Source organism: Manis pentadactyla, chromosome 12 (genome assembly GCF_030020395.1).
Source record: "Manis pentadactyla isolate mManPen7 chromosome 12, mManPen7.hap1, whole genome shotgun sequence".
Classification (NCBI taxonomy): domain Eukaryota; kingdom Metazoa; phylum Chordata; class Mammalia; order Pholidota; family Manidae; genus Manis; species Manis pentadactyla.
In genome coordinates, this window is record NC_080030.1 from 42,920,809 (window position 1) to 42,938,167 (window position 17,359).

General features: G+C 40.5%; 1 protein-coding gene across 10 annotated transcripts in view; it reads right to left on the minus strand.

Annotated features, from left to right (window-relative positions):
• The window catches only part of MTHFD1L (methylenetetrahydrofolate dehydrogenase (NADP+ dependent) 1 like), a 163,182-nt gene that overhangs the window by 130,721 nt on the left and 15,102 nt on the right, over positions 1–17,359 (minus strand). For 9 of the 10 annotated variants that reach the window (XR_008992727.1, XR_008992728.1, XR_008992729.1 and 6 more), the window contains exon 8: positions 6,889–7,000. Coding sequence is in view for 6 of the 10 variants with exons in the window: in XM_057489106.1 (XP_057345089.1) it covers positions 6,889–7,000 (112 nt within the window). In the remaining 4 variants the exon portion in view is untranslated. Of the gene's footprint in view, positions 1–4,395; positions 4,727–6,888; positions 7,001–17,359 lie in introns of those variants that run through there. The other variant, XM_057489110.1, reaches the window with a different exon arrangement.

Sequence of the window (17,359 nt, forward strand, 5' to 3'; positions counted from 1 at the left end):
GCACCCAGAATGATGTTCTTATTTTCAACCAAGGAAGATAAGCTATCATGGCACAGCAGCAAGTAAGGTCAACAACAGTCCCTGGCACAGCCTTGGAATTCTCGACTGGGCCACACTTTAGACTGAGACTGCATTAGAATCTTGCCTCTATCTCTGACTTGTGACTTTGGGCCTGATAATCAATGAGTAATACCGACCTCATGGAGTGCTGTGAGAATTGCATGTGATGTGGTACGTAAAGTGCTTGGCATATAGTGTGTATGTCTGAACAATACATTTAAAGAACAGCAATTTTACTTATGAACACAAAGTATAGGAAGGGGGACCAAAATGCCAATAAGAAAGCCCAGCCAAGGGGTTGTGTGAAAGATCAGGCTTTCTTTGATAATTTAAAAAATCTCTGACATAGAAGTCATATGACCAACTATCCATCAAAATGGAGAAATGACATTTTTGGATGTTACTTTTGGGAGATTACCTGGTTTTCAAAATAGAGAGGCATTCATTTGAAACCTACTTTTCCCTTCTTTAGTGGGCACTTACAAAGTTTATGAAAAGTAAACACACATGTAAAATGATTTAGCCGACATCCTCCCTTTGAGAAAAGAAACATTTCTCATTGCAACTTTTTTGAATTAAGAAACTATTTTCCTCATTTTGGACCACTCTACTTTTAAATTATTCATTTGCTGACAGTCCTTTGCAAGAAAGAGCACAAAACACTTAAGCATAAGTGTTCTGTGATGTTCTACAGTATTAAGGGTGTTGGAAAATCATATCCCTCAGGTATTGTTTAAAGATTGGCAACACTTCAGTTTTATAAATCATATTTAGGCAAAAGCCAAGAGTCTAAAGAATGAGAGACATTTGTTTTGTTTTGTTTGAACCACTAGAGATCTGATCTGAAGGTCTTGTCCAACCATGAGGGAAAAGAAATATGCTTCTCTCATTCTCATCTCTACCTTTAAATAATGGGGAAATATAATGAGAAAAAGCTACATTGTGGGAGCTTGTATCAATTTATTAATGCATATTCCCATAACAGATTCACAAAACTCACACAAGGGAAGAATTTCACCTACAGAATTACAAAGGGAATAATTCCTCCCATAATGTTCAGACTGTCCTGAATAAAATAGAACGTGGCTAAAATCAACAAAGATTTAAAAACAGATGACACACATAACACCTATATTTTAAACTTTAGAATCTTGAAGAAACTGATTTTTATCTTTTCGGAGAGACAGCTAGATTTCAGTGAATGCTTTTATTATCATGTTATTTTTCTTCTACTTATAGTCTATCCAGTAAAATGAAGTTTAATGCTTTTTTATGGGAAAATGTAAAATGGATATCCCAAGCTGGCTGCATTGGTAGTTATTGTTATTTCCTTCTGGGCACTGTTCTTTGTTTCAGAACTTTCCCACCATGAACACTATTGCTTTTGTAGCAGGAACCAGTGTAATCTTTGAATTTAAATTATGAAGCCAGAAAATTCAAAGAAATTAAGATGGTAACTTAGTGAATCAAGAATACATTTCCTAATAAATTTCATGGCTGATGAGAATGGAGAGACAAAATCATTACCTCACCCCCTTGCTTGTGTGGGGGCAGCTCCCCCGAGAGGCTGTCTGCACTTGGCCTGTTGAGTCCAATGTGGTCCAACCCCGACCAAAGGGGTCTTTTCACTTCCCACGAAACACTCTCTGCTAACTCATGGTTCCTCCAGAGACAAGTCAGTGAACCACTTTAAAAGATGGCCTTTCATCTGTAATTTTTCTTACAATAACCAAAGTTTCTACAGTAAGAAAATTTAAAGCTTAAGTGTCATAATGCTTTCCCTGGAAATCAGAACCGCCCTTTCCCTGATGGGATTTTGCCAGAATAAATGAAGTGGGAGGAACCAAGGCCAATTCTTTGGTCTCCCTGCCTTTTCTGCTATGTGGAAACGTTTCAGCTTTTCTACAATCTGGCCAACGGCCCCCCTTCTTATCACAAAAGGGCTGTATCAACCCATAGAGGGAACTCTCAAATATTTTCTACCCCTCTGGGAGAAGAAGTAACTCCAAAAACTCCATGTGATGTTTTGAAAACAGGAAGAGCTAAAAATTACAAATTAGTACAGATAACACTTTCAAAGAACACAGGGAATTAGAGTTTAAGCTCAATGAAATTTAAGTATAATTTTTGTGACAATGTTCTGAAGCGTTTCACTGTAGCTTAAAATGTGAATTCCACTATCAATGACAACAATTACTATTTTTAAAACTATAATGTAGGATTCTTCAAAGAAAGAAATATAATTAAAATATTAGTATCAATTTATACAAAGCAGCCCTTTGAAATCACTGAAACCAAATTATGAAGGAATTAATATAGAGCTGTATATTCTAAATGGCTGAGCCTTTTTGCAAGGTGTATTGGGAACTGGTTTAAATTTGAAATGAAAAACCAGCAAAAATGTATCTCAGGGTAGGTCTGAAACCTCCAGAATTTTCTGGGGAAAAAATTAAGGGAAACAGGTAATTGATACAATGGATTTTAGAATAAAGTTCAAAAGTCATAAGCCAATGTCTTAATTTTACTCCAAGTACACTAAGATAATGATTAAAATTACATGCCTGCCTACTTTCTCTAAAGCTGCCTTCTTATCTTCTCAGCATCTCATAGGACCTCCTTCCTTGGGCTAAATTTTCAAAAACAAAGTTAGTTCATTTTGCTACCATGAAGTCTGAGAGTTAATCTGTGCCTTGATGATTTGGCAACAATGAAGCAGAGGGAGGGAAGTGGAGGAGGTGGACCCACATCTATTGGCCTTTTCTATGAAAGAGCTGCCCTCTCATTTATTCCTCCTAACAGCCTTCTCCCTTTCCCTTAAATGTGAATTGAAAGATCAGAGAGTTTAAGTTATTTCCTCAGTCATATAGCCTGTAAGTACAATACAATTAAGAGTTAAAAAAAAAAAAACCCAAAAAACAAAAACCTCTCTCCTTGAGTCAGATCAATTCTGACTCGAATTCCATGCTCTTCCCACTACATTAGACTGTCTCCCTTAGGGGCAGTAAGAAGGCAGGCTCGAGGCACGCCCCAGCGTTCCCCAGCTCATTAGCATGAGCCCCGGGATGCAGCCCAGGGTTCTGCCCCCATTCTGCTCTGAATAGAATTATGTTCACTTAAAATGTTGCTAGTAAAGTGTTCTGTCTGAGCCACATGCTGGCTGTTTTGATACTGTTCTCTGGGCCCAAGAGCTAAGATCAGCTTCTCGCTTGTCCCATGTGGCACATCAGGATGTAAATCCTAATAATTGGGCTACAAAATTCACTTACTCAGAGTATAGCATAACAAAATCACAGCCCACTTCTTTTATCTGAAATAATCTTTTTTAGTAACAAAATTTTAGTTTTTCTTACAGTCAGCGAACTGAATATTGATATGTCCCTGTTTTAAATCTAAACCTTTGACTCAAGCCGTGGAAGAGTGAACAGATCCACCAAGTTAGGTGTGACTGTTTGCTGAACACTGCTTCTGGGGTACCAGCCATCAGGCAGATCTCTCCTGGGATTAGATACTCAATAACATGCCTCTGTAGAATTACCTCATCATAAATCACTGTATCCCATATAGTTTTACAAGTGGGGGGGCACCCCATACAGTTCTGATGAGTATGAAAATTTCATTATAATAAAATCCTGCTTTCACCCAAGTACAAGCTTATTCAAAATTCTTTTGCTCTTAAGTTCAAATACAAGCACCCTTTTAAAGAAAACAATGTTTGAAAAAGTCTACTCATTTGTTTAAAGTGTTAAATGAATATTTATATATATTTTATACCCAGGAATAAATGTATGTATACTTATAGGAATATATACACACACACATATTTACAAGAATATGTAAAAAAGAAGGGAAAAGAGCCTTTTCCCAATCTACTCATCGATTAAATTTTCATACTAATCAAAGTTGCTAAAATTAAAACTTTGTTAAGAGATGTAATGCTATTGTAACTGAAAAATGTCCATCCATCTAATCAGCATAGCATTTCTCATCTTTGTGTTTGCTCCGTCAGTCCTGTTTCTAAATAGACAAGTTCAAGGAAACGTCTCTCAGTCTGCAACTAACTTAAAACGGCAAATAATGGGAGCACAATTTTTATTTATTTATTTATTTTTATTTTGGTATAATTAATATACACTTACATGAGCAACATTGTGGTTACTAGACTCCCCCATTATTAAGTCCCCCCCACATACCCCATTACAGTCACTGTCCATCAGCGTAATAAGATGCTATAGAATCACTACTTGTCTTCTCTGTGTTGTACAGCCCTCCCTGTGCCCCCGCCTTACACTCTGTGTGCTAATCGTGATGCCTGTTTTTCCCCCTTATCCCTCCCTTCCCACCCATCCTCCCCGGTCTCTTTCCCTTTGGTAACTGTTAGTCCATTCTTGGGTTCTGGGAGTCTGCTGCTGTTTTGTTCCTTCAGTTTTCCTTTGTTCTTATACTCCACAGATGAGTGAAGTCATTTGATACTTGTCTTTTTCTGCCTGGCTTATTTCACTGAGCATAATACCCTCTAGCTCCATCCATGTTGTTGCAAATGGTAGGATTTGTTTTCTTCTTAAGGCTGAATAATATTCCATTGTGTATATGTACCACATCTTCTTTATCCATTCATCTACTGATGGACACTTCGGTTGCTTCCATTTCTTGGCTATTGTAAATAGTGCTGCGATAAACATAGGGGTGCATATTTCTTTTTGAAACTGGCCTCCTGCATTCTTGGGGTAAATTCCTAGGAGTGGAATTCCTGGGTCAAATGGTGTATCTATTTTTAGTTTTTTGAGGAACCTGGGAGTACAATTCTGAGTCCAGGTTTATTCACTCATTCAACACTCAGCATTTACTGAACACTTACTATGTGTCAGGCACTATTCTGGGCACCGGACTTTCAAAAGTCAATAAGAAAACTACGACTGGACCAGATAAACTTAAAATTATCTGCAATCAGTCTACAGTCTTTGCTAAATCAAAACAGCATGCCTTTGTCTTTTTCTCTCAAGAGAATTTTTATGTTGAACTCTGATATTTTTAAGGACACCTTTGAAAAAATAAAGGTCCTAAAAAGAACTTAATAAAAATAAGGAAGTTTCACTAATATATGTCTTGTTCATATAATCATAGAGGTCAAGGGATTTCAAGAGAACATCAAAGTAGGCTCACCTATCTCCAGCCAGGATGATGTCAAAACTGTCCTAAATACATAAACTCTACCAACAACAACAAAAAAGCAAAGTAAATATTATAGCAAAGAAGCATTTACTTAAAATTAAGTCATAACTGACTTTTCCTAATATAACCAGGATTCTGAGTGGAGGAGCAAATCTGCCATGTCTGCCCAGTTAGGCACTGTTTTTTCTCAGGGGAAAGAAAAATTATAACCAGAAACTACATATATTTCAAAGAAGATATTTAGTGCATGTCTTCTATTTGCTAAACAGAGCCATCAATCACACATCCATATTCTAGGGTACCTCTCATTGCTTCATTCATCTGTGTGCTCTTCACCCAAGAGCTGAGTCCATGAGCATTCTGGGAAACTCCTGAGCATCTTCCCTCGCACTTTCCAATCCAGCCCACCCCCTGTAGCCCCAAGGGGTTTTTAATTGGATTGGTCAATTTGGGAGGGGCTACATCTCGAGGGGAGGGTCCATTATTTATCTTTTTGAAGAAACAGTTATATAAATTTTAGTAATGCTTTTATAGTATCATATTATTTTATTTTCCTTCTATTATATTCCAATAAAGTTAAGTTTATGGGAAAATGGAAAATGGTTACCCCAAGGTGAGTGGATCTAAGTTATATTTATTTTCTTTTTGATACTATTTTCTATTTCACTCTTTTGTGGAGCTGCCTAGAAGGTTCAAGACCTAGAACTCCAGTGTGGTACTGACAGAGGTGAAAGGGCAGTGGCCTCCACTTATTTTGGCTCAAGTTCTGACCAGCTTTGGGGAGAAACACTGCCTTGCAGGCCAGCTCAGTACTGTCTTCCTCTCCCTGCTGAAATCTGGAGGCTACAGGGAATGAGGATGGGATCTTCTGCCTCCCTTTGCCTTTGCTTCTTGTATACACATTTCTCAGGGACTTGAAGAGGTGGGCTGGGTGTGGCCCAAAGCTTTCTTAGCCTCAAAGTGTCTTCTGTAAATAAGAAAAGGGAGTCCCCTCTGGGCCAGCTCCTACTGGCCCCTTGGCTGCATGCCCTGGCGTGGTCCAGGGCACTCCCAGATCCCTTCGTAAAATACCAGCAAATAACAGCACCAATCCTAAGACCGCCTCTGTTCTAATGGGGACTTGCACACTGCTCTGAGGTGACTTTGGGGCTCCAAGGAAGTATAGGAAGGGTCACTGCAAGGGGAAATCAGGAGGGACAAGGGCTGGTCTCCCTTTCCCTCCCTCCCGACAACTCTACTTCCATCTGCTTTTAAATGTTGAGGGTGTTCATTTAAGATTTCTTGGGGAGAAAGGATTCTGCTGCTCTTGAAAAGACTGAAAACCACTATTTCTAGTTTACCTTATACATGCACAAATTATTTACTTTTGGTAACAACCAGCTTGACCACTCGATGCCAGAGGCCAGCAGGGAGACGTTTCGATGTGGGAGGAGGAAGGAGAGGCAGCTACTGCAATTGGCATTTTGGCTTCACTTTGCCCAACAATATTGTTCTAATACCAGGTAACCAAAATTTCTATTTTACATTTCCTACCCTGCTTACATATGTTGCCAAAACCAACATTTCAGGAACATGCTCTCTTCTGAATAAGGTCAACATTTCTCCTTACGATCTTACCTATTTTTATCAGCAGCCTGGCACCAATTTTAAGACATTTACCTGTTAGGAAGTCATGGGAACAGTTGAGAACAGTAGTTCCTGGTTGTATCCAAGAAAGGGGAATCTCTTTTGGCTTGGGCGAGCCTATGACCACAATATCCGCCTCTTGAAGCTAGAAAGAAAAACATCACACATGTTTTAACTTGTAGCATGAAGACACAACTAATGATCAATGTCAAATGATTTCAATGGACTAGATAAATCCCAGTTCCAGAGTTTAGTTCCAAAATGATGACATGGACAGAATCACTACTAATTTACTCCTGTAGCACCTATTAGTACAAACAGAATGTGATTATCATAGCCTAGAAAGAGAAGGAGACCTTAGAAATTTCTTCAGGATAGCCACTTGAGCACACACACTATGTGAAATATTATCATTTACATGTTTTCACCTCTGACTGCAACAGCAAGAAAATGGCTGGGGCTGAGAACACTGTCCTGATGGAAGGAGGAGACACAGGTGACCTGGGGAGGGAGGCATCTTGGTGCATCACCCAGCGGCCAGGGAGAAAGCAGGGCTCGTTGTAGTGAACCCACTTGGAAGATCTGAGGGCCCAGGGGCCAGCTGCCCTGTACAATGGCACAATCAAAATCAGACCCATATGGAACTTCTGCTATATCTATGGAAGGATTTTTAAGAGCTTGAGAAGGAATCTCATTATCCTTGAGGCCCTGGTTAGTCCCTTGTCAAACATTTTTTTATTTTTGAGTAAAAGGAAAGAATGCAACCATTGCTTTAAAACACATTCATCATGCCTGCCTGTCCATATTTGGATAACATAGGAACATGTCTGGTGGGAAGGTTATATCTACAAAAAGGGTCAGAGGTTGGCTCTGAGTTCAACCAAAGAATGACCACCTGTCCTGGTATCAACTAAGCAGCAGATGATTTCAAACTGGGTCCATATGTGGAGGGACAGAGGCAAAGAAAGAATCTCAGACTTTGTGGGAGAAAGCAGCTACAATTCCATGTGTCGGCTTGGTGCTGTCACTATTATCTCATTGATAATATTATTATGTGACCAATTATTATGAGGTCGGTGTTACTAAACCCACTTACTAGACATGGAAACAGAGGCTCTGGGTGTGTAAGTACCTCTATGGTACGTCCTGTTTCCCCTAGCAAACCCAGTCCTGGATACTCTGTCAGGCAGAAAGAGAGGGAAGCTGCCCCTGCTGCACTCTCCAACACTGATGGGCCTTCCTCCGTTATTTTTTCCAAAGACTTCAATGTCCTGAAAGGGACTGCATGGAACAGACAGGGGAGCAGTAGACAAAACAGAACACGCCCACTGCCACTACCACTCAGGGAACAAGCGTGCTCCCCACCCACTCTTGGCTTGAACGGGCAGCCTGCTGGTGATCGCCAGGAAGAACCAGGCTGGCCTCAGTCTCAGGGCCTGTAACACTGAGCAAGAGGCTGCATCGACTGAGTCTGGAGTCTTGGAACAAGAAAAGGAGTGAAGGGAGGCAAATCAATGACAGTCCTACCAGGTTTATGAACAAAAAAACCACCGTGGGGAGCTCTTCCATGTTCCCCTGATAGAGAAGGAGCATGGCAACAATTTAAATGCATGGCTTTTCAAAGAGCTAATAAAACCAACTTAAAAGTTAACATCTGAGAAAAAGCTAATCAATTTGATCCTGCCAGTAGGGAAAAGTGAGCTAACATTCATTGAGTACCACTAATCGATCAAACAGTATTCACTGCTTTTCGGTAGTGTACGTTATCAAGACACAGGGAGAATACAGTGAAAAGGTATTGCAGTGAATTAACTGTTGAAAAGAGGAGCTAAAAGAGAAGCCCCAAACGACCATTCTTTTTTATGCTACAGGACCATAGCACCGTGGAACTGAATTAAGGAGTTTACAGCCAATTTATCAGGATCTGGTGTGTTCATGTCACACACATTCTCTTCAGATGGATCTGAAAAGCAGCCATACTGTGGGCGATGTTATATTTAAGAGGAAAAAGTGTTATAAAAGAGAATGGGAAATATCTGAATTAGAAAATGCATTTCTTCATTTACCTATATATATACCGCTGCAGATATTCCACCACAATAAGCTTCAAGAGAATCACAAATGTTTAACACTCTTTACCTATGATCGGCAGATAAAAACACCATTGGCTACATTTTCACACACAAAAGGAACAAAAAGAGAACATGTTAAAACATCTATGAAAAGGAAGTTAATATGTACAAGAGTGAAATGTTCATTTTGGAAAGAGCCAAGGATCACAGGTTCACACAAGCCCCCTAGGAACACTTAGTTTCCCACACGTGGTATCTTTGATATGACCTGTTCTTTACATTACCTATAAATCTTGGAAATCTCATTCTGACCCTTCAACTCTGTACTTAAACACAACTCTAAGGTGCACTGTGCTAATAAGAAACTGGGGGACAGCTGATCCCACAGAGAAAAGACAAAAATCTCCATTAGCGATGATCACATCAGAGATGCTAATTCTTTTTGGAAAGGAAAACTGCTGGATGCTGAAGTCAATAAATAACCCACTGAGGACCAGGGAAGGTTTTAATGAGCTAAAATTCAAGGAGAATTATCATCTCACTTGCTGTTTCTACTTCCCAAATAGGAAAGACCCTGGCCAAAGCCTGGCTTGAAACTTTAGCTCATAACAAAATATTGCTTTCTCCACTGAGAAGTGAGTAGAATCAGCTTAAAAAGAACCACCCACTCCCCAGGCGGGAGACTAAATGTTAAAACGATAGTAAGACACAGATATGTACACATTTAATGTGCAGCACATGGGCATACCATATAGTTTACACATCATGAAAACCATTTTTCTCTAAGTCACTGAGAGGGAAGGCAAGAGTTGGGATATGAAGAGGGAGAGACAGAAGACATGTGATTTGCAAAGTTATAAGATACATCATAATTTTGTATTTAGCAAACAAAATGCATTTTAATATTTAAACTACAGTAAGTACAGCCCCACCCTCTTGGCTAAAAGACAAAACTTCTCTTCTGCTATCAATGAGTTTTGAAAAGAAGCATATGAGAATCCCAGATATGATTTGTAAATATATATCAAAAGCTGGCTTGGGTTAAAAAAAAGGTTGAGGTATGTTTTGAAGAACTGTGGTTCTATTACTTGAGACAAATAACACCTGTTTCCATACCCTTCAAAAGTTATGAACACAGTTCAGAAAACAAAGTAAAAAATGAAGCACATTACTTTAAAATAAATCCATGGTGGGTGCTTTCTCCAGCAAAGACATGCTTCTAAAATTATAACTGAAGGAATAAGAGATCCAGGATTTCTTGGGGAATATACTCACTCACCTGTCATCTATCTCTCAGGTGCCCCTGGGGCAAACAGTGAGGTTGCTGAGGATCTGTAAATAAAAATCCATGCCTACAAGACTTTAAATATCTGGCATCTTCAAGGTGGAGGGGCACAAGGCAAACCATTGGGATAGGAAAAGAAATGATTAAACATTCAATTTCTATTTATTTTGCCCATGCAGTTCAGAAAGTGAGTTTTACTAGTATATATCTGAATGGACACTGGCATTCTCAACCAGTCCCTGTGTATCAGCTGGGCAGCTGTCAAACAGTAAATACAGCCAGGGGAGGGGACCTGTGGGAGGGAGGTGGCCCCAAACCTGTTCTACCTCTTCCAGTGAGCAGGGACACACTGCGGTTTCTGTGAGTCTGCTTATAGACGCTTTTCTGTTCCACAGCACGCTTCTCATGGCTTTGTCACAGCAGGGAGAGTCAGGGAGACCTCATGCAGCATGGAGGCTCCTTGATGATCGCATGGCAAAGCTCTAAAAAGAGTTAGGTGTTTCTTTTTTATGAAATGTCACTTTTCTTTCAATAAACACCAAATTTCCCAATTTCTGACCTTTTCTTGATAACAGACAAGTAGCTGTCAGACTAAGACCCTTTGGCTTCTCTCACGCCATCAGCTGTTTTAGGAAGATTCCCCTGGAGGCTGGATTAAGAATGGGTCAGAGGGAAGGAGGGAGAAACACACAGGAAGAGAAGGAGGGAGGGAAGCTGGAGGCTGTGGGTTTGAAACTGAGGACGCTCAGGCTGGGGTTCATCAGCACACAGATGGAGTTACACCCAGCAGCTTACAGAGTATCTCTGAGGTAAACGGGGTGGCGGTGGGGAGGCTGCTGGTGGTAAAATACATCCCAAGGGAGCATCCCTCTTGACTGGTTAAGAGAAGAGAAACCAATGACATGACCCTGGTGTGGCCCAGTGGGTAGGAAAGGAGGAACGGTGTCTTCACGTAAGCTAAGGAGAGAGGGAGTGGTCAGCAGGTTTCAGTGGTGCCCAATGGCCAAGCAAACTAAAAGCAAAAAAAATCCATTTTTGGCAATTTAGAATTCATCAGTGACTTTACTATAGAAATGGGCATTAGCAATCATGCCTGGTAAATCCTTGCCATTTAAGTACAGTGTGTTCCCTATATACCATGATTTCAGGCAGGCTGAGTATTTCACAAGCAAAAAACTGAGTTTTTCTCTGTTTATTCCTAAGTTACTCTAACTCAGCATGTTTAACTTTTTATTTGAATGAATATCTACCATAGAATTTCTACTTTGTACTTATGAATCAATATCCATGTTTTCTTGAAATATTAAGCACACATTAAATATAAATGTTAAACTAACTGTATAAATTCTCTAAACTTTAAGAACGTCAAACCATTTTCATTCAGATGTTGTGATACTTTGTCAAGAGAAGAGAATGACAATTCCAGCGACAGGTACTTCTGCCTCAGGCACTCCAAGCAATCTCATCCTGGGAGAATTTTTCCTTTCAGGAACTGAGTGTGTTTTTTCCCAGTACAACACTCCTCTGTAATCAGTACAACAGATTATCGGCTTTTAAAATTAAGACCTATCTATGGTTACTTCATAAATCAGAAGGACTCCAAGCCAAATGGACACTTAGGGTTTATGATTACAGCAGGCATCTAACCAAATTTTTCCACAAAGGATAATAAATGACCTTCTTTTTTCTAAATGTTCCTAAGTTCAGATCATGTATTTACTGCTCATTGCATGAGAAGAAAATATCAAAGATATTCAGCTACGTCCAAAATTATAGAAAAGACAGTCCTTCTTTAAGTGAACTTGATACGCACATCAATTAGGACAGATGATTAAAGGAAAGTGTAATGGCAAATCTAGTAATGGATATACTTTGAATGATTCCCCCCAAATAATTCCCTTCCTCATACCCTAGGAAGAAAATGAAATTACAAATTACAAAGTAGGGCTGGGGGTGGTGTTGCATGTGTGTGTGTGTGTGTGTGTGTGTGTATGTGTGAGAGACAAGAGGAAGTCTATAACAGAGACTCAGATCCATGTAGCACAAAAATGAGGAACCGTCCAACTTATGGTTCCCACAGCCACACTGAGCAACCCAAGCTTCCCTGAGGCAGGTCAGCCCTGATGATTTACGTTCATGCTGTTCACCACGTCCTCAAATATCTGCAGTGTATTCAAGGTTATGAGAACTGATGTGGCTGTGGGAAATTTAGCTTCGCATTTCCTGACACATTTGTGCTTTAATTCTGAACCTTGGACTGCACATCAGCAGACTTGTGCACTCCACTTCCTGTGTAACTCTCTGGGCCTGAATTGCCTCCTCTGAAAATTAAAGACACTGCACTTGACCAATAGGGATTGAGGTGTGTGGGAAGAGCACTACGGTGGAGTTACAAGACCTTGATGTGAGTGCAGGCTCTGCTCCTTCTCATTGGTGACTGGGTCATGACACCGAGAATACGTTGTTTTCAGGAAACAGCAGTAATGAGGGAATAGAGGGAAAAGCTTCGAAAACTAAATCTTTACACAAATGTAAAGTGCTTTTTTGTTACAGACAGATGTTTAAGACCTGCCAATTAAAATATTCTAATTCTACACACTTAAAAACACTTACACTGGAGAAGAAAGAGTGAAAGATGGAGCCTGGCTCTGCTGATGGTACAGAGAAGCAAATATGCAATGATATGCAGGTGGGCAGGAGGTGCGGTTACTGCCCCGTTCTCTGCAGGAACCGGCCTGAAGGCCTTGTCCTTTGGTAAAATATACACCTTGAACTGTTAGGCCTTAAAGGTATGTTACTTCTCATGGTCCCCATTGATCACATGTTCATTAGTTATAGATTCTCTCACAAATCCTTTTCTCAACACTGCTAACTTTAAGTATCAACTGCTCATATAAAATTGATTTGGGCTCTTAACAAAGTTCTATTCACCTCCTTCTCTGGTGTTAAAGTAATGCAATGATCAGGCAGAAGAGTGAAAAGAATGGGAGCCTTTCTGGCCATGAATATTGAAAATCTGTCAAAGAAAACTGTGGAGCCTACATTACTCAGGCCACTCAATTTACTGAGTCACCTTGGTAATGGCTTAGCAGGAGATGTGGTGCCCTGGGGTCAGGGTTATCTTCTCCACCCACCATAACAGGTCGGGGAGGAGCAGGGCTCCCATTGAGGAGTCTGCCCTGCCTGTCCACACAGCTGACCACGGTGACCCCACTCTGCCCTCTTCAGTAGGGCAGACACCATCCCTTCCAAAGACTGAGCCTGGAAGTGGTGACAAGCCCAGGGCCTCAGGGAGGGACTGGTGCTGAGTCAACTTCACCTTCCTTCCTTTTCTTAAAAAGGATGTCTGTGGGATTATTAACTTGGAATAAAACAACTGTGAACTCAGTACATGTCTAATGTCTTGGGCCTTGGTTTCTCTGATGTTCTCCATGAGCTCTCAGGTCCTTTCAGCTTTAAAATATTTGATTTTAAAGGTTATTTTTAAGGAATGGGTTTTTCTGATTATCTGTAATAAGAGCTGACACAGGACAGTGGCTAAAAATACAGGCTGTAGTGCCACCTCCATCATTTTTAAATGACAGATAATTGGAAAGTCTCTTTACTTCTCTAAGCCTCAGTTTCCTCATCTGTGATATGGGGAGAATGAGAGTCCTGACTAATAGGATGACTACAGAATCAGTGAGATGACATGAGTGATGGTCACAGTAACTGGTAGCTTAATGTTAGCTATCATTATTGCCAGTATAATATGTTACTCTCCTGTTAAACAAAATTACCATGCTCATCAGAAACCTTGGAGGCCAGAAGATGGTAGGATGACATTTTTTAGGTGCTGATAGAAAAAAAAAAAAATCTGTCAACTGGAAATTCTATATCCAGCAAAAACAAAAACAAAAACACCATTCTTCAAAAATGAGGGAGAATATGAACAAAAGATGAGAGAGTCCATGACCACTAGACCTGCCCTGTAATAATGTCAAATGGAGTCTTTCAGGTAGAAATGAAAGGACCCTAGACAGTAACCAGACAGTTAACTCCAAGCTGTATACAGAAAAAAGATCTCTAGAAGACAGCAGTACTGTATTTTACATTTGTAACAATACTTTTTATTTCCTACAGGATTTCAAAGACAAATATAGTCAAAATTATAAATGTAAAAAAATAAAATTATCATGTAACTCATTAATCTCATTCAGTTTTAAAGCTAGGGTTTCCACCCCCCCACCCCCAATTTTTGGCAAAGAGATTATTCCTTTTTCAATATTTCATATGTATAATACAAACATATTTAGAATTTTCCAATTCACTTGTCAGAGCCTTTTAGAAGCCATGCTATGCACTGAACTTAAACTGGAAATGTTCTGTGATAATTTAGTTCTGCTCAAAAAAAAACTACACACTTTCATCCTTCAAATGCGAAGGACCTATATTTATTCCTTTTGTGAAACTAGTTTTGAGGGTCTCTGTGTTCACAAGAAGGAGAAACAAGATCCTCTGAGGGGAAAAAAAAAGTGGTTCTCTTATTTCTAGGCTATTTCTAGTCCATGCAGCTGGGAGGAACCCGCTTTGTCACAGCTAGAGGCCACTGCACCATTGTCCTCCAGCTGTGCCTCAGTGCAGATTCAGAACATGTGCTCCAGCTAGTGGAGCATGTGAGGGGGTTTGCACACAGAGTCCCGGGGTGCCCGTCAACCTTTCTTCTCTGGAAATGGGGGGCTGCAGCTCTGCCTCATAAATACTAAATGCAGAACATTCTCCCACCTTGGATTGCTTTTGGTATCAGGATGAACTCATTGGGGTTCTCTGAATCCCTTCTCCTGGGCATATGGCTCTGTCCTCACAGAGGTGTCATTCCACCCCAGGGGCCTAGGAAGCTGAATGTGGGGCCTGTATTCAGGGGGAGGCAGCAGGCGGATTCCCTAGCCCTGCCCCAAACCTCACAGCCGGTGTTTTGGCTTGCTATCATCTGATGCTCTGTGGCATGTGGCTCATTTGGACAAATGCCCAGACATTCTCTCCCGCCTCTACATGTAAACTCATAGTGCATCTCAAAGCCCAAAAGTGATGCTCAGAGACAAAGCAGGACCCTTATTTTTAATTAGCAATGACACACTCAGAGGAGCATTAGCTATAAAGCTACCAAACAAAGAAGTTGACTCTGTTTTCTGTAGAACTCTAAAAAGGCAAATCTCATTCCTTCACACTCAGGCTCCCCTGAGATGTTATGCATAATTCGTATCCAAGGAGTATCCCCAGGCAGGTGGGTAGAGAAAGGATCCGTTCCGATTTAACTAGCCTGACGTGGCTATTCCTCAAAACTGTAGGAAGGAGTAATATTCCTGGAAGAAGCAACTGGTAAGCCAGGAATCCCCAGCAGACATCATCAGAAGAGGGTGGCTTCTGAGTAACATGGGAATCAAGGTAACAGAAGAAACGAGATCCTTCACTGAAGGATGAGGTCTGCAGGTGCTCCGCAAAGGGCTCTGTTACATTACTTATAGGTGGCAATTCTACCGGGGAGGACTGGTGCGTGGGCATGGACTGACCACAGCAGGCCCCCACTCTCTCCGAAACAGTGTCTCTGAGTTTTGCTTTAGATCAGTTCCCTCAGCCTCCATGAACTGTTGGGAGAGCTCACAGACAGAGCAACTCTCTTCCTCCCCAAGCCATACATTGGAAGCATGCACACCAGGTTTCCAAAGAGGGGCCCTAGGTCCCACTACTTTATGAGTTTATCTCCTTATGATTTGACTGACCCACTGGCCTTCCCACATCATGGATCAATTACACATCTGCACAGGGAAACTTGCCAGTCTTTCCTCCCTCCCATCACCAGCATCCAAGCCGTTCATATGGACGTTAACTGGTGCCAAGTTCTGTGCTAAGTGAGCAAACTTACATCATTACCAAATTCTCACAGAAGCCCTATGAGGGGGGGAATATTATGATCCCCATTCTACACAAGAGGAGATGGGCTTGGAGAAGTTAGGCAGCAGTGAAGGCTTGAACCCAGAGCTGTTTGTCCCCAAAGTCCATGTTCTCCTGCTTACTGAGGACACAAATGTGTGTGACTCCAAATCTTCAAAGGCAGTCCCCACTGGTTGCAGCTGCAACTGCAGGTCACCCCAAACCTGGCAAACTGTATGTACTTTAGGAGGTGGTAGACAGGACTCTAGCATTACATAGTGATTCACAGTGGTAGCATGACAAGTACCAAGGACCTAAGAAAAATATATGTGTATTATGAACTTTTAAAGATTCTTGGATGTACAGAAACAGGAATATTACACAAGTTCTAGATTCTCTAGAGAATAAAGCCACTTAATCGTTCTCAGAGTAGGATGAGATTTACCCGAAAGAAGAGTCAGGGTGACTTATTTCCATCATAAAAAAGTACTTTGAAAGATGTCTTTGTTTTACAAAAATACAGATACAACTAGTAAAAGTATCTGTGACAGCTGTGAAAACATTTAATTGCCAGTGAAGGCATTTTTCTCTTTTTCTCCACAGCTGTTAAGTTCAGGGCAAGGTTTATTTTCCTCTTCCACAAAGCTTCCAAAGCAAAAATTCTGGGCCCTACATTACAAAATATTGTCCTTGAATTCTATTGAATAGGCTGCCATCATGTGGTGACCACTAAAAAAAGCACATAGGTTTGAGTTTGATTTGCAAGGCTACGTACTGAGCTGTCTTAGAACAAAAAAGAATTACAACATTAGATCCATCTTTCACTCAAACATCACAAATCTCAGTCGAGATACCTGCCTTCCCTAGGTAGGGCTATAAGCTGCTCAATTCTCATGCTGCAACACAAGGAACATGCATTTTTAGATTTTGTTCTGCAGTAATTTATTATACTTAATGAGGTGTTAACTTCGCTTAAAATTTGTGAAATTCATGGTCAATTTTTTAAATTAAAATCTTCATTGAACTATTTCAGACGTGAACATGTAAAAGAATAATAACACACCCCCAGTTTAAGAAGAAAGGCCTGACCAGTACAAGCGAGTCTCCTTTCCATTTACATCCACATCTTTGGCCTGATCTGGTTCCTAGTTCCCATTCATTTCTTTATACTTTTACTTTATACGTATGTACCCTGAAATATATGTATTATAGCCCTAAAAATATATAGAGTATTGCT